The sequence below is a fragment of the Onychomys torridus genome, chromosome 8 (assembly GCF_903995425.1).
Source record: "Onychomys torridus chromosome 8, mOncTor1.1, whole genome shotgun sequence".
NCBI lineage: Eukaryota > Metazoa > Chordata > Mammalia > Rodentia > Cricetidae > Onychomys > Onychomys torridus.
In genome coordinates this window covers 37,587,907-37,612,179 of record NC_050450.1, presented here as the reverse complement: position 1 = coordinate 37,612,179, position 24,273 = coordinate 37,587,907, and the positions used below count along the sequence as shown (strand labels likewise).

The 24,273-nt window shown below is 46.9% G+C and overlaps 1 protein-coding gene across 5 annotated transcripts in view; it reads right to left on the bottom strand.

Moving 5' to 3' along the window:
• Nucleotides 1–545: 545 nt before the first annotated feature.
• Mgat1 (alpha-1,3-mannosyl-glycoprotein 2-beta-N-acetylglucosaminyltransferase) overlaps nt 546–24,273 on the bottom strand; it is a 62,432-nt gene continuing 38,704 nt past the window's right edge. Inside the window, exons 1-3 of one of the 5 annotated variants that reach the window (XM_036197973.1) lie at nt 19,742–19,999; nt 18,336–18,750; nt 546–3,085 (exon numbers count right to left, since the gene is read on the bottom strand). In XM_036197973.1, coding sequence (XP_036053866.1) covers nt 1,618–2,961 — 1,344 coding nt within the window. In that variant the 5' untranslated portion in view covers nt 2,962–3,085; nt 18,336–18,750; nt 19,742–19,999 and the 3' untranslated portion in view covers nt 546–1,617. Of the gene's footprint in view, nt 3,086–12,914; nt 13,150–18,335; nt 18,751–19,176; nt 19,543–19,586; nt 19,678–19,741; nt 20,000–24,273 lie in introns of those variants that run through there. The other 4 variants (XM_036197971.1, XM_036197972.1, XM_036197975.1 and 1 more) reach the window with 4 other exon arrangements.

The window sequence follows — 24,273 nt, the reverse complement described above, 5'->3', positions numbered from 1 at the left end:
CACACACATACGTATAAACACACATATAAATTAGTTAGGGGAATAAAACTTCTCAGAGGGTGCTGCTTGTGATCTGGGTGAAGTTTCAGTAAACGCTGGGGGAAGGACAGATGTGCTCTGTCAGTATAAACGTCTTCTCGCTGAGGTCACAATCAGGAGTCCTAAGTGCCACTGCAAACCCTGGATTCATGGGCAGCTTGCTGAGGTACCCAGTAGATGCTGTCTGCGTGTACAAAACGGCACAAGACGGCTCCTACAAGGTTTGAGACACCAAGGTATTTTGCAGACCACTCCAGACCCACTTGTTAACCAAGGAGCCGGTGGCCAACTTGAAGATGAACAGTAGGCCTGCAGCCTGGGGCCCTCCCCACAAGCTAGCTTGCTCCCCTACCTGGCTCCATCCTTGACTCTCCCTTGCCTTACCCCTGGTCCCACCCATCCTATTTTTCTTTCCCTCAAGTCTAGCTCTGTAGACTTTATTCTCTCCCTTTGTCCCCCAACCCCACTTTTTACCTCCTTTCCTAGGACACAGACACATATTTTTCAGACAATTCAGCCTTTACTTTATTTTTGAAAATAATTCTGTAGATTCCATTTTTCTTCCATGAAACTAAGATCAGGCAACAAACAAAACACACAAATTTCTCTCCAACCTGTTACCTGCATCTTGGCCGGGAAAGATGTGGGATGCTTAGGTAGGCAGGACAGGAGCTAGTTTGGGGTCAGAGATGTCCTGGTCTCAGCTACTGGTGTACTTAGCTCTGAGACGGCCACCAAGAGCCACCACTTGGGGAGAAGCCTCTACCCCAAACCTCAGGAAAAAAGAGGCACAGAAGTCAGTCCACTGTCTTCCACCTGGCTGGCACTTTATCCTTCCAAACACCACAGAGGGAACTGACTTTCAGAAAAGAGGGGGGCCACGGGCAAGAAGAGGGGTGCCCAAGCACAGGCTTTCCTCCGGACACCTTTCTTGACTCTAACACAGGAGAAGGCTGCTTTCCCTTCTCACTTCCCATCTCCCAGGCACAAGCTGCTATGCTGCAGGAAAAGAGCACTGGGAGTCAGCACTGGGAGAAGCCAGGAGGCAGTGACCCTGACCCCCACAACTCCAGTCTGACCCTGACAGTGAAACCCCTTTGGTTAGTCTCATTTGGCCACAAGCCCATTCCTTCTTCCATCACCCAGCCCCACACTGGGGGAAGGAGGAGAAAGGGTAGGTACATAAGGCGGGCTCACACTGACAGGAGCCAGCTCAGGGCTGACAGGCCTGGTTAAGAGAGCTGGAGTTGCCAAGCTCTCTGCACGATGCCCTTCGCGAGAACTCAGGACACCCTGGCCCCAACAAGCCCAAGCCTCCCCATACCACACAGTGGTTTCTTGTTCAATACCCAAATACACCACACAATAGTTCTCCTGATATATGACTCCCTTGACAACGGGAGTATAACCCTCATCTTATGATCTGTGCACTAGAATGCCACTGGGGACGGGGGTGGAAAAAAGGAAGATCTATAGACCCAAGAGGGAACCACTGACAGGATGGTATAGCCCAGGGACTGCACGCCTGTCTCAACTCATGATATGGCAAGGAGACCCAGCAGGGAAAGGCAGATGCTGCTAATTCCAGCTAGGATCATAGCCATCCCAGGTCTGTGGAGGTGCCAGGTGGACACGCCGGCCCCGGAACTGGAAAGTGACAATTCCCCGGTAGCCAGCCCTGGGGACACCAGACTTGAGGTCATCCATGACACCCAGGGCCTTGGCGAAGGCCTTGAAGCTGTCTCTAGTAGTGTACTGTACCCGCACCTCCCCCAGTTCCTTCCGGTCATTGGTCCTCACTTTCTCTACCTGTAGCTGGGGGGCACCATAGACACGGGCAAGGAAATCCCTGTCATAGGCCTCCCGCTGCAGGTATGACAAGTCCAACTGGGTGAAGGGCACAAACTGCTGGTTCAGCTTGATGAACTTAAGATGCTGGTCAAAGAACTGCCCGTGGCTCACACCCTTGCGGCCGAAGGTCATCGTTCTTGAAATTTCTGGACGAATACAGGCCCGCCCCTTCCGCTGCTCAGGTCTGCGCATCCAGTCGTCCCAGAATGCCTTGGGCCACTTGGGCTCCAGCTCTGCCCACAGCTCAGCCAACAGTAGCCAGCCAAGGCCAGGAAAAAAGTCTGTTCGATAGAGCAGCTCAGGTTTGCTTGAGTCCACCATCTGCTCCTTGCCGTTGTCATTCCAAGCAGACACACACCAAAGGGAGGGGTCTGTTCTCAGCAGTGGGTAGGTGGCCTGGAAGTACTCAAAGAAGTCTGGTGCCACCTCCAGATCATCCTCCACTACCACAACTGCTGGGAACTTGAACTTGTTGAAGACCTGGCCCAGTGCCCAGCGGTAGTGCCTGGCGATCTTGTAGTAACCCTGGAACTTGCGGTGGTCTGGCTGCACAGCGATGTTACTCAGGTCCGGCTGCCGGATGTGTGTGATCGCACTGCCGTAGGAAGCAATGACCTGTGCCGTCTCCTCGTGCCCACAGTCCTGGCTGACGATGATGGGGAAATGCTCAGCTGAGGGCCGGTAGTGCAACAACTTATCCAAGCAGCGCCGGACAGTGCTGCGGTCACAGGCGATGACCAGGATAGGGATCACGGACGGTGAGGAGGTCACAGGCATCTGAGGCCAGGCCGGAGGAGCCACGGTGGGCACTTTCCACCGCTGGCTCAATAAAGCATAATGCTCCCCGATTTGCTGCAACAGTCCCCGCTGCCGCTCCAACTCCACCTCGGCGTCCTCAGCCAGGCGGATCACCTCTCGGGTGAGGCTGGCAGGGTCATCATCCAGAGCGCTGTCTGAGGGTGGCCTGCCTGGTGCTGGGCGTGTCCAGAAGAAGAGGAGCAGCAGGGCATTCCAGCCCACAAAGATGATAGCACCCCAAAGCACAAGCCCTGCAGACTGCTTCTTCAGCATCCTGGCCCCCACAGGGGAGGGCAGGCAAGGGGAGGGCTCAAGGCTGCCTTTGGCTTGCCTGGCTCACTTCCCCAAGTCTAAGGGTTTATTCTTCTGGGCTGAGACTAGGAAAGACTCCACGTACCTAGAGAGAGGAGAGAGAACACCACCTGTTACCTCAAGTATGTCTAATTCCACGTGCCACAGGGGAGAGGCTGGGCACCGGTGAGAAATGAGGAAAGAGGGAGCAAAGAGGATGACTGCAGGATTAGGACCATATGCCCGACCACTTCAAAATGAGCTCGTGAGTCCTCAGAAAAACAACGTCAGTTTGACAAGGAGGCAGAGAACGATGCTCGTGGACCAGAACTGCCAAGAAAAAAGGAAAACCCCAACCCCTGGTCCCTACCAGACAGATCTCAGTTCCTGTCCTTGAGCCAGTCTCCCAGTCCTCCAGCCAATACCACAGCTGACTTAGTAAGGAATTACACTAGAGAAAGTGTTTGTCTTTCTGTGTCTGGTTGTTCTGTTTAATACAATGATGTCAGAAGTAAAGCCAGGCTGCCTACAACACTCAGGTACTACCCCACAACTTCCATGTTATGGACTGGGCCTTAGTGTCAGTGACAGAGTAAGACACACCCAATGTGGTACAGATACACAATGAAGCATTACTCAGCCAGCAAGAATACAATCCTGCCAATAGTGCTCAAGTGATCCTGTGATCAAAAGCCAAACATGAAAACCAAAGAACACATTTTCTTTCATTTTGGTAACAAATAACAACCTGGAAATAGAAGAGGGGCTGGGCAGTGGAGGTGCATGACTTTAATTCCAGCACGTGGGAGGCAGGAGCAGGTAGATGTTTGAGCCAACCTGGTCTATAAAGCAAGTTCCAGAATAGCCATGGCTACATAGAGAAACCCTGTCTTGAAAAGAAAAAAAAAGAAAGAAAACAGAAGGAGGCTATTAGAGAGGGGCAAGAAGCCTGAGAGCCAGGAAGGAATGCATCTGCATAATAGTAATTACATTCATCTTAGGACCACGCCGCCCACAATCTCAATGGTTATTAATCAAGTCAATACAAGTGGCACAACTGAAAGGTGAAATAAAACTGTTTGCTGATGCTGTGAGGGTTTCTAGAAACAGCTATACAGCAACCAAGGGTAAAAACAACTAACATACAATGGTCTTCATATCCACAAATAATAATTTACAAGAAGTAATGGAGATAATCCCATGCAAAGTCCACAAAAATATTTACAAATGAACTTAAGCATTCAAAAGCCTGTATGAAACAAAATTACAATTACTGAAGAACATAAAATACTTAAACATCCCTTTTCTTGTTAACCACACTGGATCATCAAAAATCTCAATAAAAGTCAGGTGGTGGTGGTGCACATCTTTAATCCCAGTATTCGTGAGGCAGAGGCAGTTGGATCTCTATGAGTTCAAGGCCAGCCTGGGCTACAGAGTGAGTTCCAGGACAGGCTCCAAAACTACACAGAGAAACCCTGTCTCAAAAAAACAAAAAGAAAAAAAAAATCTCAATAAAAATGCTTTTGTACGGAACTGCAAAAACGTCACTAAGGCTCTCATGAAGAAGTAAACCCACAAGAATATTTGGGAAAAATGAGTAGTGAAGGGGGACCTGTTCAATGAGATATCAAAATAATAACTAGTAAAGGTCTGCAATTAGACTGTGTTATAAATAAGCAGACTATCCAATGGAATAGAACAAGATTATAACTATTATACAGGAATTTGAGAAATATAGATGTAAAATTACATCTACATAAGGATAATTTCCAAGTGCTCCAGAAATTCAAACAAATTAAAAACAAATCAAACAAACAAACAAACAAACAAAAACTAAAGTGGAGGAGAAAACATGGGTGCCAAGAAAGGCTTTCTAAGTTTGACTCAAAATCTTGGTGTAACAAAAGAAAACGGATGTTTTTCTTGACTTGAAAGAAACAGCACAAGGAAAAAGAACCAACTGGACACTTTTGCAGCATCGATCACAGCCACACAAGACCACGCGAGGGGAAGAATTCAAATACCAGAGGGAAAAGAGGTAAAAAATTCTATAGACAATGAGCCAATAAGGGTAGCTCATAAGAAATACATATAGTCCTTACACATAACAGAAAATGTTCAATTTCAAGTATAAGCAAAATGCAAATTAAACGTTACTCATGAGACTGGTACAAAACCAAAATTACAACCTCCCAAGTCTCTTAGGGACAGCTGAAGAACCTAAGTTCTCCATTTGGGGCTGGAGGACATCAGTAAACTCTGGAGTGAGTGGATGTTTGCTGTCTTGATTATCATGTTGATTATAGTGACAGTTTTACGGAAATAAATAGGTAGATAGGTAGGTAGGTAGGTAGGTAGATAGATAGCTAGATAGATAGATAATTATCAAAACAAACTGTACCTTTTAAAGGCATGTAGTTTACTGTGTGTCAATTATACTTCAATATAACTCTTCTTATAAAAAACACTAAGGGGCTGGAGACTGCTCAGTGGTTAAGAGCATTTGTTGCTTTTGTAGAGGACCAGGGTTCAGATCCCAGCACTCACAAGGTGGCTCACAACCATCCACAACTCCAGTTCCAGGGGATTTGATACCTTCTTGTAACCTTTGAAGGCACAATGAAGGCATACGTACAAGTAGGCAAAATACTCATACACATAAAATACAAAAATAAAAAAAATTTAAGACACTAATTATACAAAGTAAAACTGATATTGACAGTAGGTTAAAATATATTAAGCGGTATCTATTGAGGAATGTAAGAGAACACCCCAATTCTTAGGGAATACACACTGAAATATTTAGAGGCAAAGGTCCAAGACAGATAGATGCCCTCAAGTAGTTCAGAACAGAAAATACCGTAGCTGCATAGGCTGAATGGGGCATAACATTAACAACAGATGAACTTGTAAGGCGTGAGGAGACAAGAACTAGAAGCCTCTTCAGCTGAGGAAGCTCATTTGGCCTGAGAGAGAGAGAGAGAGAGAGAGAGAGAGAGAGAGAGAGAGAGAGAGAGAGTGTGTATCACTCTGAAGGGAAACTTATTTGTACTATTTCCAAATAGAGTTTCTTTAAAAAATAAAATACGGCAGCGTGGCCAACATGGAATAACTTCACCCATTAGCACTGCCCCGCTGGGCACACTCAGGAGAGAAAGAGAGGACTAGTCTCACCTCAAATCCCTCAATCCTGCCCCTGCCAGGCTCTAGGAAGGGGCCAGGACACAGGGGAAAAACATGGTCTCACTGACCCTCCTCTGCACTACACTCCTATTCTCCATCCTAGCTAAAAATCTTGGGTCTCAGATCTACTCTCTACAGCCTTGTGACTGGGTCCTGTCCTCCCAAAGCCCTGTCTGGCCCACCATTCGTCTTCCTCCTAGAAACCAACCACCTCACAGTTCCAGAATGCCAGTATTCATAGAAACCTTAAGTCATTTCCACTCAGCTGTGACATTATATCCCTACCTCATTACACTCGTTTCTTGGGAGAGGTGAGAAATGTACCAATTGTCAGGTTCTCCTTCACTCCCCTTCAAAATGTGGTCAGTGTTGAAACTTTCCCTGTATTCCAAAGGCCAGGATTTCAGGGTACCGCCATCTTCCTGCTTTCTAACTGACTAAGCAGGAAAAGGTCTTTGATATAAAAGGTGGGAGACAGACAGAGACTGAACTTCATAAGTGCTATCTTCTGGAACAGGGGAGTAGACTGTCCTTGAATTGTCAATGACACACTTCAGACCTACCTGTAAGTTTTCAGGCTGGTGGCAAAACCTCAAGAAATCACCTTCAAGTGACTTTACACCTTCAAATGACTTTTCATTTTCTCTAGATGTTGAACTAGGTACAATGCACCTACTAACATACAGACCAAAGCAAGCCTGGATGGTCTGTCAGCAGGATTATTAGCAAGTCTACATTCAGAGTGGCTGGATGGCTTCTAGGGAAAAGCTCTCGCAAGCTCTCGGTTCCTCCCTGCCCTACCCCAGCCCTTGCCTAGGAACTCAAGCTCTGGAAGGCCTAGGAACTCTTCAATAGCACTAGCTTGTTTTGCCAGGAAGAAGGCAAGCCCCGCTGAAGCCCTGTTTGCCTCTCCACCGGTACTCGTCAAGATTCCCTGTGTCATTTTCCCACATATTCTCCAGGGCAGGACATTCAGCTATGTCTGGATGTTAGTAGTGTGTGAGCACACACTGACCACAAGTAACGCACTCTACAGCAGTCGCCATGTCTGGAGGTGGGATCCAATGCAGGCCTTGGCTGGGTGGACAAGCTGCTCCTGGGAGCACTGCTCTCAGTCCTTTCAGGCACCTTAGGAGGACACAGCAGATATAGATAAAGCTAGACAGCCAAGAAGCAATGCCTGGCATCACTCTGTGTTTTCCCGCATCTCTAAGACTCCATTTCCTCACCTCTAAGATGGAAACCATCATGGAATACCTCAGCAAGTTGCTTTAAGAACTGGATGAGATAACCCATAGCGCATTGAGAACAGTACCAGCTATACAACAAAATAAACACCAAGATCAACATCTTCCTTGATGCTTTCAGATCATGATAGTCCACTTCCCCATTACCATCCACACCAGTGAAACCAGCAAAGGACAACACAAGGAAGGGGTCAGCTCCACGCACTGGCAAGCCACAAACTTCAACATTCATATGTGCATGAAACCTCCAAAGTGTCTTCAATGTGGACACCACACACATGTGCAATCTCTCCATTGCCATTTCCAATCCAAAACACACTGAAAAACATGTTTCTAAACTCGCTTGATAAGAAAACAGCACCCCATTTGGTAGCCTCTGATCTAATCTAATGTGGGGCTATTTATATTCTCCAGCCCACTTGGGTGTCTACTCACATTCTGCTACAGAAATAAACATAGTGGATTATCATGCACTGTTCTTTTTTTTTTTTTTCTTTTTTTAAGATTTATTTATTTACTTATTATGTATACAGTGTTCTGCCTGCAGGCCAGAAGAGGGCACCAGATCTCATTACAGATGGTTGTGAGCCACCATGTGGTTGCTGGGAATTGAACTCAGAACCTCTGGAAGAGCAGTCAGTGCTCTTAACCTCTGAGCCATCTCTCCAGCCCCCATACACTGTTCTTATAACAGAATAAGTGCACCAGATCTATGTTCTCTTTGGGAATTTCATACACTGTATTTTGATTACACACACACACACACACACACACACACACACACACACGGTCCAAATCCACCCATAACTTCTCCAATTTGTGCAAAAGCCATCCACTGAAACATGGACAATCTACCAGGAGTCACATGTTTAAAGAAAATTCATTCTTTCTCCTGAAGCCAGCAGCTGTCAATAATTCCTCAGCTAGGGGTGGAGGCTCATGAACCCCTTCCCACTCTGTGCTAGATTCTAACTTCAGAAACATATCTAGTCCTAGAAGCTTCAGAGTTATACAAGGGTTGAAACAGTTCTCCATTCATTGCCATTCTCATTTCATGCCCTCAAACTTTTTAACCTGTTTTCTTTCTCTAGTATGAATATTATTTTAATCTGGAATCCCTGATGTAATTCCCCAGCTGACCTGATCTACCTGTGGCTTCTCTCTAAACAACCTTCTAATAGCAAGAGAATCTTGAACATATTAATATTAAAAGCCATCAGAGGCTGCCCTGCCCACAGGAGGGAAAAATCAAACTCCTTAGTTTGACAGAAATGCCAATATTTTGGAATTATTAAAATTGTTAAATTATTATTAAAATTATTAAAATATTAAAATTGTGGAATATTATTTTAAGATGTGTTACATTTGTTTATGCTGTGGAACATGTGTTTTAATGATGCAAAGATGTGTTGCATTCTTTTTTGTTGCATTTGTTTAACTCTGTGAAGCTGTGTTATTTTGCCTGTCTAAAACACCTGATTGGTCGAATAAAGAGCTGAACAGCCAACAGTGAGGCAGGAGAAAGGACAGGCTGGGCTGGCAGGCAGAGAGAATAAATAGAAGGAGAAATCTGGGAAGAAAAAGGAGGCGCAGCAAGTAAAGGAGAGGACACCAAGGGCCAGCAACCCAGCTACACAGTAAACCACAGAGTAAGAAGTAAAGAAAGGTATACAAAATAGAGAAAGATAAAGGCCTAGAGGCAAAAGGTAGATGGTATAATTTTTAAAAAGCTGGCTAGAAATAAGCCAAGCTAAGGCAGAGCATTCGTAAGAAAGAATAAGCCTCCATGTGTGATTTATCTGGGAGCTGGGTGGCAGGTCCCCCCAAAAGAGTAAAGAGCCAAGAGAATAAAAAACAAACATCAACAGAAATGGCCTTCACAACAACTGATGTGCATTCTTTTGTAATCTCATTTCCACCAATGACATGGATTTCATACAATAGCCTCAGAAGACTACTTATTTCCCCAGTAACTGCTTTTGTACACTGTTGTGTCTTTGCTCCTGGAATGTTACCCAATACTCCACCTAAAAACCTTGACATTCTTCAGGTCTGTATCATCCCAGACAGACACAGCCGAGCCTCCCAATGACTACTCTTCCTCTGCACGCTCTCCATGTGGTAACAGAACCAAGACCACACCTTCCTCAGCTCTTACCTCACTCCTTAGGAAAAGAGGCTCTATGTGCTTTACATCTGCTACACGTGTTTGCACACGTGTGAAGTCTGAAAGGCTGCATGAAGTACCATTTGTGGTATTAACTAAACCAGGGATAATGAAGATCAAAACAGTAGCAAAAGTGAAGAACTTCACTTTCCACAGAGGACTGCCACATCTCCCCTCCTGGAAGCTCTTCATTCAAAGTACTGGCTGGCTATTCTTTCCTCTATATGGGACAGTACACATACCCTCTCTTTGATTCTGAGGAGACCTATGACTCCAGAAGTAGTGTGTGACTCCTGTAAGTGGTTCCTTAAAGACAAGACAGCTGGGTATGATGGAGCACACCTGTTCTCTCAGCACTCAGGAAGCAGAGGCAGTTGCTGCAAGTTCAAGACTAACCTGGGCCGCATAGCAAGCCAGAACATTCAAGGTATTCTGGCTGACAAGCTCAGCGAATGTTCCAGCTGACTGCTAGAACCCACCACTAAGTACGAAAGGGGACCAGTCATATCTGACTGCAACAAGAAAGCCCACTAAGTTTGGGGTGATTCATTACAGGTGTCAGTACTTAAAATAATGAGAAGAAAATGGAACAGAATATCTGATAAGCCAGGCAAGTGCTCCTCCCTACCTGCTACACTCAGGTCCCCAGTCCAAATTTTGAAGACTGCTCTACTCACCCCCATTTCTTATCAGTATTTTTGGTAAACAATGAATTACTTCAAAACTTAGTGGATTAAAACTGTAACAATCATTTATTCCCTCACCCAGTATCACTAGTTGAAGAATTTAGAAAATGGGGCAGAGGGAAGTTCCTGTCTCTGCTGGGACCTCAGGCCAGAAGACTCATATGCTAAGGGCTAGACTCCTGTAAACGGCTGTTTTCTTAACACATCTGTAGTCTGACGTTGATGTTAACTGGGGTAGTAGCTGGAGAGCTGGCCACACCATCATGTGTTCTTTCCATGTGGCCCAGGCTTCCTATGAACACAGTGGCTGGGCTCCAAAGACAAGGAAGAGCTCCAAGAAAGAGAAGGAGCCAATTTAAGCCTTTTCTTCACGCAGCCTTACATCACTTTTGTTTTACTCACTGCCCAAGGAAACTTGGTCCCCACCATATTTAAGAGATGAAAATAAGGCTAGAGAACTGGCTCAGCACTTAAGAGCACTGGCTGCTCTTCTACAGGACCCAGATTCTATTCCCAGCACCCAGATGGCAGTTCACAACTCTCAGTAACTCCAATTCCAGGGGCTCTGATGCCCTTTTCAGGCCTTTGAGAGCACCAGGCAGGCAAGTGGTTTATGCAAATGCATAACGTGTACATACATACAATTTTTAAAAAAAGAGGGATGAAAATGGAAAATCTCACCAAGTGGGAAGAGGGCAAAGTGAAACAGCAACATGTGGAATGTTTATGAACAAAGCTTTTCAAGAATATACAGTTTGCCATATTTCCCTTTTCAAATTAGAATATCTGGTCAACCCTGACCTGAGTTCTTAATTTCAATGTTTATGAGATATGCCTGTGATACACATACTCAAAACTGGCTTTCATTTTCCCAGTGCTTTTAGGACCCCTTTGGGGGAAATCAGTAGGTGAATCCACACCACCAAGCACAACATTTGCACCATGTTGGAGTGAGAATTGAGTCTCAGCATATTGAGGGTTCAGTTGCACGCCAGGTGGCCCTGGGCAAGTCTTGCCAATCCCTATGGGACCTACTCACATGCTTCATCTGAAGGGATGCCTAAGAGCAATTCCTTTCTAACACTTTTTTTTTAAAAGAGGGCATACATAGTGCAAACTTGCCTAAAACTGATGATCCTCCTGCCTCAGCCAGCTGAGTTCTGATATTACAAGCTGGCACTATCGCATCTAGCTTCTAGCATTCTTGATTCCATTCATGCTTGCCCTTCTCTCTGCCCAAGGTGTTCCTTAAGCAACAAGTAAACAGCGAATAGTCAACTTCCCCCGGAGCAGGAAAGCAAACGTTATGTCTAGCCTTTAAATTAGGTATCAAGACGGAGGAAATGTTACTGAACTGCCCTCCTATTCTGCCTCGCCCAGTACAATCCGAAGCACACAGAACACATCACAGACAATGGCTGTCTAAGTGAATTACTTTCTGGTCGTTACACTTTGTGTGATGTACCAGGTCCATAATTTCCGAGTAAGGACAACTGAAAAGGAGTCAGAGTAGATGTGCTAAATAATTCAAGGGTGTAGAGAGTAAGACCCAGGAGGGAAGGGATACAGGTTATTCACTCTGGGGGACAGGGTGAGAGAGAAACACAATGCTGGTACAGCAAAAAGCATGAAAGCCCCACAGCCCAGCAACAGCAAGCCCCATACCCCCTGAACCAGTAACTTGATGAACCGCTGCGTCAGCTCCTCATCTGTAAACAGACAAGTTGACTTCGGTCATCTCCAAGGCCCCTGATGTCTGGATAAGAATGATAATTCCCTAGTGTCCTAAGTAGAAAATAAGTCTAACCTGTTGCACATGCCACGGACTTTGAACACACTGTGGTGGAGCCATCTGAGAAACAAGCAGGGATGCAAGGCCACCATTATTAGTGATCTCCATACGAAATGATCAAGTAGTAGTGACTGAAATGGGAAGACCCCAGAATACAGGATGCTCTAGCCTAGATAGTATTAAAAAAGACAATAAAGTGGGCCAACGATGTTCTCTAGCATAAAAGCCGTTACCGTAGCAAAGGGTAACAAAAATGAAGCTTCAGCCTAAGGCCACTCTTCCATGGAGGCACCAATTGGTGGGCCACAGTCCCTCTGCACTACATTTTGTAAAATGGGGGGGGGGGGGACTATGCACCTCTTGGGGGCCCCGTTCCACATACATTAGCAAAGAGGCCAAGGAAAAAAGTTTTCTTGCCAATTTACGTATTTCAATATTGGGTCAAATTTTCCTTATGGCTGAGCAAAAACAAGCTCTTTTACTTATGAAGCCTGGACTTGGGTGAGGCTTGGGAAAGTCCACTTTCCATCCCTGTCCCCCGCTCCCTCAGGGCGACCCCACCTCTCCCTCACTAGCATCCGCAGTGCCCTGCAGCCGAGTTTCACAACAACCCCCTCCCGGAGAAGCCGCCCTCCCTCCAGCAGCGGAAGGCCCGCCGGGAATCCTGCTGCTGAGCGCTAAGTTCCCACTTCCCCGCGCCGGGGAGACTTGGCGCGGCGCAGCCCCGGGTGGGCCCGCCACTCTCGCCGCCTCAACAGCCCGGGCTTTCCGGCACTCTCGGGACTCAGACCGACTCGCCTGGCCGCACGGCCTCCCTGCTCTTCCGGGACAAGCCCCAGGACGCCGGCCCAGCTCACCAGATCCTCCCAACTCTGCTAGTCTGGAACCAGGCTCGCCCAGGACCGGCGAGACCCAGCGCCAGCTCGGCCGCGTCCCGTCTCGCCGGCCTTCCTGCGGCGCCCGCCGGGCCCGGCCAGCGGGCAACGTGGCCCTTCCCCAGGAGGGCGGGGCGGCGCTCCCCCAGCCCCCTCTGCTGGTCCCCGCCCTGCCACGGGCTAGTCCGCGCTGGCCCCTCCTTCCGGGGCCTGCCTCGTCGGCTGACTTCCCGATCACCCGTCAAGATCTAAACAACGCGTTTTCCGGGTCTCCCAACTTCGAGAGGCAGAGGAGAAGAGATGTTTGTTTGTTGGTTTGGGGCCCTTTCCCTCTCCGGTCACAACACCCAGTGTAGCTGGAGATCCCACTCACACCCTCAGCCTAGTCCAGTATAGACTTTCCCCCAAGAGTGTCCTCTTATCCAGCCCAGCCCCACGAGTCTAGAGCCCCACCGACTTTGAGGGGTGCGGGACTTGGTAGAGTGTTCCTAAGGAAAGCGTTCACCAAACCCAACACGAAGAACCTAGGAACTATTCCCTATGCCTAAACCAGGGACGCTGTAGAATATATGCTGGAGAAAGGCGAGGGGGAGTGCAGTGCATGCAGTCAACAGGCGCCAGGTGCCAAAAGGGAAGCTAGGGAGGAAACACCTGCTGCCCAAGGCCTTTCGAATCTTTGTTTTCTTCCTTTGTGGGTGGGGAAACCAGAGATAGGCCTGTACACAGTGTAAAACCGAAGCCCTAAGAAGGGAAGGGATCAATCACAGGCTTTTGTAGTAACCCTAAAAGTGAATGGGGGGAGTACCTGGATCTGTACTCCTTTGTATCTTAAGTAAAGGAAACCTGGAGGGAGTTTGAGGGGGGTGGGGACAAGGACTCGTCAGGGCCCAGGTGAACAAGCAGGACAAGCTCAGCAGGAATGCTTCAATCAGAGCCTCAAGCAGTCTGAGAGGGGAGGAAAAATGCAAACCAGGAGCTTCAGGGCCTGACTTAGGTGTCAGCAGTGGCCCTGGAGCACAATTTCTGAGGTTTGAGTTCTGCATAATAGGCTACCCAGAGCAAGATTTCACTGGCTGGGCCATCGGAATTCAGAAGTATCTGGAATCCTTACAGTCCACTCATGTCAGCACCACAGCCCCACTCTCTCCCACATCCTGCTGAACCTGGCCCTTTGCATAAACCTGGGCTCCCACCACCATCTCTTACACCTAAGACTGGGGAGCAGGGGCTGACTTTTCAGAGAACACTGCCATTTGATTACTCAATCCACTCAAATCTCAGACCCTCCTACCTGCAGGCTTCATTAAGTTTTTCAGAGGACTCCTAGGTATGTGTTTACCTGTGTTCACTAGCTTGTTCCAACATGACACCAGGATTTATGTACAAAGGAGGGAGTGTCTTAAGGCTCCTGTAGGCAGGTGAGGAGTTAAAGTGGTAAGGAATCACTAGACATAGTCACCCTTCCCTTCAGGCCTGTTCTCTCCCAGCATCTCTGCAGAGTTCAGCATCATCCTGTTCTACAGAGAGGTCTGAGGCTTTGGGTAAGTGTACACTTTCTGTTAAGTCATAAGCCATAGTCGGATTTTAGATTTAGGCATTCCAGCTTTCAAACCTGGCACCCACCTGTCCCTGAGAACTGCTGAGATGGCTCTGTACCCATGTGACAGGAACACAGTGGGTCAGCAGAGAAATCTTGATAGCAGCAGTTGGAATCTTGCCCTGAAGTAGAGGAAAGGGCTGACACGTCAGTGAAGCCGACTATGTGTGGGTGTGGTATGTGTATGCCCACCATTTCCAGTTTAGCTGACTGCACAGACTGTGACAGGAAACTCAAGCCCATACATGTGCCAAGAGAACGCCACTGACTTTCTACACTTTGGTCCTCTTGTCACTTCCCATGAAAAGGAACTAAGGGACTTACAGCCCTTACACTTAGTGCCAAAGTGTGAAGAAAAACGACCAAGTGTAACCTCCCTAGAAGTGTAAAAAGTTGGGAAACTGGTCCATAGATCCAAAATATAAGGAGCTCCAATCACCATCCTGGATAAAATGCATAACATAATAGGTACTGGAGATGGGGAAGACTGAGCAGCCCAGGCCTTCATAAGGCAGTTACACAGGACACAGATCAGGAGAACACAACTCCCCCCACCATGTCCATCTCTGAAGGTCTTTGTTTAAACTCCAAGATGATCCTCAAACACAAGAAGACTACCCCCAAAGAAAGAATACAACATAGAATTGGAATGGGATGAGTTTTTAAACAGGAATAATAGACAGCATTTGGTCTAAGCAGCAACAAGTATCAGTCAGTACTGGGGCCTTGGGCTCTAGAGGTTAGTTACATCAGGGACGAACTGAAGAAACGGGAGCTGGGTGTCTAGACTCTGGGGATGATGAGCCTGGGATCAGATTATGTGCAAATGGAAAACCAGGAAGATCTAGTCGCAGGATGACAGAGAATTAAAAGGTAATGTGCTTGCCTGCCTACTCTACTACCACCAAAAAGGAACTAATGAGCAAAGTAAAAACCATCCCAGGAAATGGCTCCTCAGAAACTTCAGCCTACATACCATTACGTGTTTGCAGTATGGAAAGGATTCATGCTCTGAATTTGTGACCGATCTTTACTTAAAACCATAAGAGGAAGCAAAACCAAAGTGTTACGCTCATGTTTTCATTTCCTTTATCACTCCTCCTAACATGTCTGTCCCAAACCACATACCGATACAGAACCTCAGCTCATTAACAACAGACCACTGAGCAATGCCTATGAAATCTTTTCATGAGCCATCTCCAAGTCCTCTGAGAATAAAGGAAGGGCTAAATAAATTCAGTTTAAAATCCCCACACAATGTGTGATTAAATTCACCACTAGTCCTGGCTAAAAGCCTGACACACTTGAGTGTGGTACCCTAGCAATCTGCTGGCCCTGTGAGAAAGCTTGAGAGAAATGTCTGGCAGAAGAGTCAGCAGTGCTCTGGCAGGTGAAGACTCCAGCTCACACTAAAGAGGAAATGACTTACCAGGGAGGCTGTCAGGGCACTGAGTTTCTCTCCCTGGAGAACTTGTCTGAAGCTATAAGGCAACTCAGCACTCAACTGCACGGTGCTGTCAGCATGTGCCACACCCTTTAGGTGAGCTCTTCCTGCTCCGGGCTTGGGCTTCTGTAGCTCCTCCTCCAACTAGGAAAACAGCCTGGGGTGGTAGCGCATGCCTTTAGTCCCCGCACTCAGGAGGCAGAGTCAGACGGATCTCTGTGAGTTCGAGGCCAGCCTGGGCTACAGAGTGAGTTCCAGGAAAGGCGCCAAAGCTATACACCGAGAAACCCTGTCTTGAAAAACCGAAAAAAAAAACCAAAACAACAACAACAAAAAAAACTAGTTAAACAATGCCCACACTTTCCTTAGAGTGAGGTAAGCCAGATAACAGCCTGGACACTTGGACTGACATGAGCCTGTACACTCTGAATGACATTAACACTAGTCAGTGCAACAAAACTCCTCAGTACTTTGGGTGCTATAGGCAGGCCAGCAGGGATTCTGCATAGGATAAGGAAAGTTCTAGAACACATTATGCCCTACAGGTGGTTCAGGAGGCATCTTGGGATCACATAGCCATAAAGATTTCACTGTGATCCCCAGGCATAAGCAAAGATTAGTACCATGCATTTGCTCAGTGGATTTGGAGAAGGTGACACATTGACACTGAGACTCATTGATAGCAGCCTGGCCTCTAAGGGGGCGGTGACAAGCTTCAGACGAGAGAACAACTCAGAGCCAGAAGACCTACTCAGGCTGGGCTGCTCAGTCCTCAGGCCACTGAGGAAAGACTGCAACTCCTATGACAAGGAAGAACGGTCATTGTTTTCAGTGAATGTGAGGTTCTCTGCAGCTGACTTCCAGGCTTCATGACCTCAGCCCTTGCCACCAGTGTGTCCCTTGCTTTTTGCTGTCTGTCATCACTAGGAAAAGCAGGCACCTTGGTGTAGGTAAACTTTCAAAGAAGGAGCAGGCAGGTACAAAGACAACTTTTTTGGGTTATGAACAACCTGAAGAAAAACAAAAGCCCAAGAGATGTCAGTCTGGAAACACTTGGCACCTGAAAGAGCAAACAAGGCTATGAAGGAGGAGAAAAGGTCCAGCACCGACTCCTAGAAATCGGGTTCAGTCTTCTCACTGGCTCTTGAGACTTCAAATTTCCCCCTACCCCAAGAGAAAGGCACAGCAAAGATGAGTGGAGAGTCATCAGAGCCAATGCAGGAGTTGACAGGATCCTTTAAGATTTCCTAAAACTATCTACCTTTTACATAACGTGATGCAACAAGTACCAGGCTGGCCTTTGATTGAGATGTCTGCTAGGGTGGCCGGGCAGTGGTGGTGAAGCCAGTGCTTGGGAGGCAGAGGCAGATGGATTTCTGTGAGTTTGAGGCCAGCCTGGTCTACAAAAAGAGTTCCCAGACAGCCAGGGCTGTTACACGGAGAAACCCCACTCAAAAAACAAACAAACAAACAAAAAACAAAAACAAGATGTCTGTTAAGGCTCTGGCAAGCATGTTCATTCAATAAAAGAAAAGAACTTTCATCCAGACCTTTTTCTATGTGTTAAAATAAACAAGAAAACAAATAAAGCTGATGTGCTGTTTTATATGTATAAGACCCAGGGTACTTTTCAAAATGCAAAATTATTCATTCCATGTGTTCCTTGTAGCAACCTGAGTGAAGTCTCTTTTAGTGTGAAGAGACCAGGACAGAAGGTGGTTAACATTTCTCAGGCTGTACATTGGCCAGCCAAGTCTGAACTAGACCACCAATTTTGCTGCTCCCCAAACTCAAGCTCTACTTCTGTTGTGTGCATGAGGTTTCATGACCTAAACTTCCTTACTGGGGAAGAAGGAAGAGAGACAATTTAGAAAGCTATCTAGCCATTTCCTGTCCTCCAGCCCCACACTCTCCCTCCCCTGGAGTCTTACTCTATTAAGAGATCCCCAAAACTGAACAGCCTGCCTGTGCCAGAGAAATCCATTTCGGTCGTAGTCCAGACTGGTCTGAAATCCTATTATCTCACTAGTGGAAAGGCCTTTAGAGGTAATTAATCCAGCAGCCCTGCAGAAGCCCCATTACCTTGCACGCTCTCCTTGACCTAACCTCGCCTACCTAAGCTCACAGTTGCAAGTACTCACAATCCTTTACAGCTATCTGCTGTAGCCTCAGGCAGGAACAGGCTGGGAACAAACCTGCCCCTTGAAAGAGTGAATGAAGTAGAGGTGACGCTTCCTCAGTGCCATCAGGACACAGGAGGTGCCCGGACTTTAGACATGGCAGCATTCCCAGACTGTTCCCATTCACATCTCCTGCACAGCAACTGCAAGGCACTCGGTGAGAAAGGAGATAGAAACCTTACCTTTCTTTTCTTCTCTCAGTTGCTCTCCTGAAGATCATCAGGCCCCTCCCCCACTTAACACTCCATTTCCAAAACTGAGAACAAGATCCACCAAAGCGCAGCTTCTCTCCACTTATCCAGGTCCAAAGTCCATGGCTGGGTGGACCCTGTCAGGGAGGAGTCTGGGGGGGAAGGGGTGTGTCCAGGCCCCTCCCCCCCCACTGCTGACTTCAGTGTCCCTCCCAGGCGTCTATTACATCCCTTCATCCAGCTGGCTTCTAACGCTCAGAGGCTTGCAGTAGGCAGACTCCAGGTATCATGCCATCTCTTGCTCAGGCAAGAGCAGTCGTCCGCTGATCCACGTGTGTTCTGCTGGGGCTCAGAAGAAACAGGCTTTGACATCGACATGGCCCAGGAGGCTGATTTCTGTGTGAACCTGTGGAACATTTAAACATGATGACATTCTCTCATCTATGCCCACATGGATTTCCGAGACCTCCATATTTACTACAGTCCTTTACTGTGTTCAACCAACAAACTCTCTTCCTTAACTACTCCACACAATGTGTATAAAAAGTACACACTTCATGCGATACTGTATCCCCAACATTCTGAGCATCCATGTCTGTGGACTCCTGCCATACCTATTTTCAGTACAGAAATGTAAAGAAAAGTACTGTCAGTCTTCTAAAAAAAAAAATACAGAAAATAAGGTCCTACTCTCTAAAACACCAGCTACTAATCCTCTCTCAAGCTTCTCGGGGTGTTAAGTGTTTTAATCTCCTACCTCCTGTCAATTGGACTAAATCCTACCCACACCTCGATGCTGGCACCTTCCACAGGCATCCCCTGCAACCCTCACCTCCCCCACCGTTTCCAAATCTAGGCTAAGGATGTATTTCCCAATTTCTTTCAAACTCCTCCACAGGGCCACTCCCGAGAGCACTCTTCTGGAATATTGGAGGCCTGAGTCCTGCTTGCAGTAGCCCCAATTGTTCAGTTTGGGAACCCTCCTTGGTGCCCCTTTCCTCTGTGAGTTTTACACACTCACACACGCACACACACTCACACGCACGCACACACGCACCCCTCTTCCTGTAGGGGCGTGGCGGACACAGAACACCCCCCGCCAAGAACTTAACTCCTCCCACCCTTCCTTCGGAACCCCGCGCACAGCGTTCTCACGGCAGTGACACCGAGACCCTCCCAGTACTCCGATCCCCCGCTTCCGCCGCGCCTCAGACTCAGTCCCTCTCGGCGCCGGCTCCTTACCTGGACCCCGCCCGTCCGATCCCGGCTGGGAGCCGTGGCCCTCCCAGCTCCAGATCCAGGCCGGGGCCCGGTCCCCGCCGCCAGCAGGCCCCACCCCCTCGACCCCCTGCGGCCCGGCCCTCCCCTCGCGTTCCCGTCCCCCTCCCGCCAGGCACCGCAGCCACTTCCGCCCGTCCTCCGGAAGTAGGAACCGGGCAACCGCTGGCTCCTCGCATCCCGTCCAATCGCCTGGCCCTTGCCCGCCCGTCACCACCGCGGCCACGGGAGCACGGGAGGTGGGTCTGCACCCTCGAGCCCGTCTGCTGCAGTGTGCGCGAGGTGGAGGACGAGGCGTTGCAGAAGCCCCCTGTGAGGACGTCGCCGGGGACTCTGGGCGGGAGCCGTACATCGGGGGGCGGGGCGGAGGCTGAGGCCTAGAGCCGGAGCGTGCGTCACTGGGAGCGGCGCGGGAAGCAGCGCGCACGCGCCGCCGGTCTTCGGCCGGTCGCCCGAGGTGACGCTCCGACTGCCCGAGGGGGAGGAACCTGCGCAGGCTGCCCTACCACTAGCCCACCGCCCGAAGGTCGCCTAGCAACGGCCTGGTTGACGCAGCTTCGGAGGCCAGGGGGCCTTTTGAGGTCTTTTTGGCACTCTTCATGCCAAGAGCCAGTCATCGGCAAGGCCTGTTATAGCAAACCTGTTACTGAGCTCAGTTTCCCGCGTAGCAACGCTAGAAAAAGTTTTTATCTCATTCCTCGCTATGTCCCACTGCATCGCTGAATGAGGTAGGACCTCGCTACGTTCCGCTGCATCCTAAAAAGGATGGAGAGCGCCCGGTTACTGTTTACTGAACACGCACGGTTTGGAACTAGTAACTGACTAGCCCCAGGTCCGAACCCCAGGGATGAGCTCCTAGAGCGACGGAAGTGTAACGGCGGATGCAGAGATGTTAGAGCCTACTCAACTCTGTGACACTCGGTCACATGGTCTTGCCCTAGCAAGTGCCACCTGTTTTAAAAGAGCCCATACTTGAGGCTGGAGATAGGGCTCAGCGGTTAAGAATGCGTGCTACTCTTACAGAGGACCTGAATTCAGTGTTCAGCACCCACATGGTGGCTTAAAATCATCTGTGATCCCGTTTTCAGGGGATCGCGTACCCTCTTCTGGCCTTTGGGCCGCCAGGCATACATATAGTGCACTTCTGTGCATTCAGACAAAACATTCACACACATAAAATAAAAATCGTTTTAAATAAACTATTCTTTGAAGCACCAGACTTAAAAGTTCCAAATTGCACTGTTTATTTTCCTGTTTATTTTCGAAATACCCTTAAATCTAAGGATTCTGTTTTTTACGTTATTCCAGTTCTGCCAGCAAACAACTGTGATAACTTGGAAAAGTTGCCAGAACTTTCTGTACCTCAGTTTTTTCATACCTACAATAAAAGTAATGAAAGCCTTTTGCTTTATTCAATTCATGTGAGCATTAAATGAATTAATGCATAAGTGCTTCGAACTTCCCAGTCTGTGTACTAAAGGCTCAAAATGTCTGTTACCATTCTTACCATTTATTCACAAATATATCCATGCAGTAATTTTGGTTTTTTAAATTTTTTCTGATACAGGGTCTCTGTGTAGTCCTGACTGTTCTGGAACTCATTGTGTAAAACAGGCTGTCCTTGAACTCATAGAGATCCTTCTGCCTCTGCCTCTGCCTCCTGAGTGCTGGGATTAAAGGTGTGCACCACCACACCTGATCTCCATGCAATGATTTGACTACTTTTAGACTATTTTTTTATGTAATCTTGGATAATTTCATACATGTACACAATGTATCTTGATCATAGCCACCCCCTACCCCCACCCCCGCTCTTACTGCCTGTGCTTTCTGGGCACCCCTCGACATATCCTTCTCCCCCTCCATTGTCTTTCTGTTTGTCTGTCTGCTTGTAACTCACCAGGTCCAGTAGTGCTGTTATGTGTGCTGCTTTGGTTGGCTTGATCGTGGGCAGGTGACTATAACTGAGTACACTCAGATCCAATCAGGAAGTGGTTGTTACCCCATAGCCTTCATGTCACTGTTGAACCAGTGAGCATAATTACCAGACTGTGTTGCAGAAGGAAACAGTCCTAAAAAAGGACGTTTTGACTTCTTATTTACAGTCTCCTTTTTCCTGGTTATCCTGTCTTCCTAAGACTCGCTTTTCCATTACCTCTCTGCATGAGTAATTCATTAGTCATTGCACCATTTTCTAAAATCAGTCCCCTTCAGCAACTCAGGTGGTGAGGATAGAATTTTCTAGAATATTAAAGACTAAATTTTCCCCTTTTTTCATGTTCTATGAATCTTTTAAAAAATGTTAATTTAGCCAGCATTTGCACTTCTGATGTAAGACAATGTGGCAAACCCAGATTTCACAAGAACTAAGGTGTAAAGCTAGAGACTGTTTAGATGCTATGAAAAATCAGAATATTGAGCAACACCCTGGGAATCTCACTTCCTTGATAGGATAAGGCTATGTTAAGTGCACTTAGAAAGTGAAGCACAGTGTCTCATCTCACCATAAAAGGTTTATTTACTCTTTCATGTCTTATCCTGACTTATTTAATCTTTAAATTGTGATTTTAATTAATTGAACTTTGGACATTTCTTTCTAGTTAAATTACATACTGCTTAAGAGTAAACACCCTATTTTCCTTAAAACCTTTGTCTATATATTTGTTCAATTCCATGAATATTTGATAGGCTCAGGTGCTGTCATCTTTTTATGTAGGCTCAAGAGATTGGGTTTCTTCTTCACCAAACTAGGACACAGAAACCTATCTTTTACCTTGCCAGGTATTCATAAGGAACAGGTTGGACCATGAGTGTGGAGACCCTTTTAAAACTGGAGCTTACAAATCTGTAGTACTTGGGAGTTCACGGCAGTAATCCTAAGTGCCAAGGAGCTGTGTATACTGAGCTTTCAAGGGAAGCACTTGCAATACTCTTCCCACTTACAAACAGAGAGAGACTTGAACGTCTGCTCCCTATTGTCTATGATCTGTCCTCTTTTCTTGGAGTTCTTAAAATACAACTGATATAATAGAGAAATCCAAGTTGTTCTTAAATGTATTTCTTTACCCGTATTAGTTATGGCTTTTCCCAGGCCTGTTTAAGTATGAATTTGCATTTGCCCATTTCTGTGCTTCCTTAGACTGGCCCAAATAGGAGTTGCCCTAGTAATACACCATGAGTAATTGAAGCCTTGAGTCAAGAGGCTGAGTTTTCCAATACTGGGTTTCTACTTGTGTGGGAGAAGGGTACAAAGGGAGAAGGTAGGAGAGGGAACTGATCAAGGAGCACCATCAGAAATAGACCCATGCTTTGCCTTCAGGACATTTTAGGTCACATGAAGTGGGGAAACATTCTCAGAAATTGACAAAATAAAAATGAAATGAAAAAAGTGCTAATGTAAAGAAGTGTACAGAGAGGTATAAAATTGATTAGACTATCTCTTGGGAAAAGGTTTATCACCAACAGTCTTGAAGGAAAGTACCTCGGGTTGGAGAGAAATACACCCTTTACTTCAAGTACAACCAAACTCAAGTGGGGTAGTTGTGGTTCTTAAATTCTAAGCTGGTTCTGATTCTTAAATTCAAGAGCTTGGTTCTGATCCTAATTCCAGTGACCAGTGCATCATGTACCCTGACCAAATCACTTCCCTCTGCCTCTCTAAAACATTTGAAATTTGGAGAAAACAATGTCAACTAACTTAAAACCTTTTCATCCTTTACTATTTTGAAGGGTTGTTTTGTTTTGTTTTGTTTTTTAAAGCCAGAATAATCATTTTTACTTGTGGAAAGTATTTAAGTGGTTATTGTTTTAAGTAATAACATTTATTAAGCATATAGAAAAATACATCTGCTAATCTTCCCCCAGGACAATCTCTGATCTTTGCTAGATCTATCTTTACTCTGAGACAAATATATTGTTAATATATCATCCCTCTCAGAGCAAACACTAAGCTCCATCAGAACAATGGAAAAATGTAAGTTAAAAGTAGCTCAGCAGTCCAGTTTGTGGGGTGGGAAGACCATGGACTTCATAAAAGTCCAGTCTACCACAGTATCTGCTACTTCACAGTTCTCTCACTGATAAGTTGGTGTGTGTCTGTGACCACTGATTTATTCCTAGGAACTATTAAAGAGATGACTTTTTCAGATGATTTACCCTACTAAAAAGTCAGACTATTTGAGGACATGTCGATTGGGCTTATTAGGCTTCCTTGCTTGCATTCTGACATGCTTTTTTGAGTGGTTGAGAAACATCTGGGATTTTAGTAGAGAATTGGGTAATATATCAAATGGATCAGAGTCCCTCAGCTGCAGCTGGAGGGGAATGCTGCAGGGGGCAGGGGGTGGGGGAGAGCTTGCCTTTTCTGGGGTTTGTCAATATTGGGAACAGATCAGGCAGTTCGTCTCAGGAAAGAGCCCAGAGACTGTTGGCCTGAGGCCCCCAAAGACTTGAGACCCAGCTCCTTTCAGCCTAGATACTCCATCTCCTCTATTTCCTGAAGTTATCGGACTTTGTTACCAACTTAAATGTCACTCTACGTGAAACTTCACTGTGTAGTTGATACTTCTTTCTTGCCTGTATTGAAATTCACTCTGAATAGTGGTCCCTGGTCTAATTCCTTTCTGCATTCCTCAGATCTGCAGTACCCACA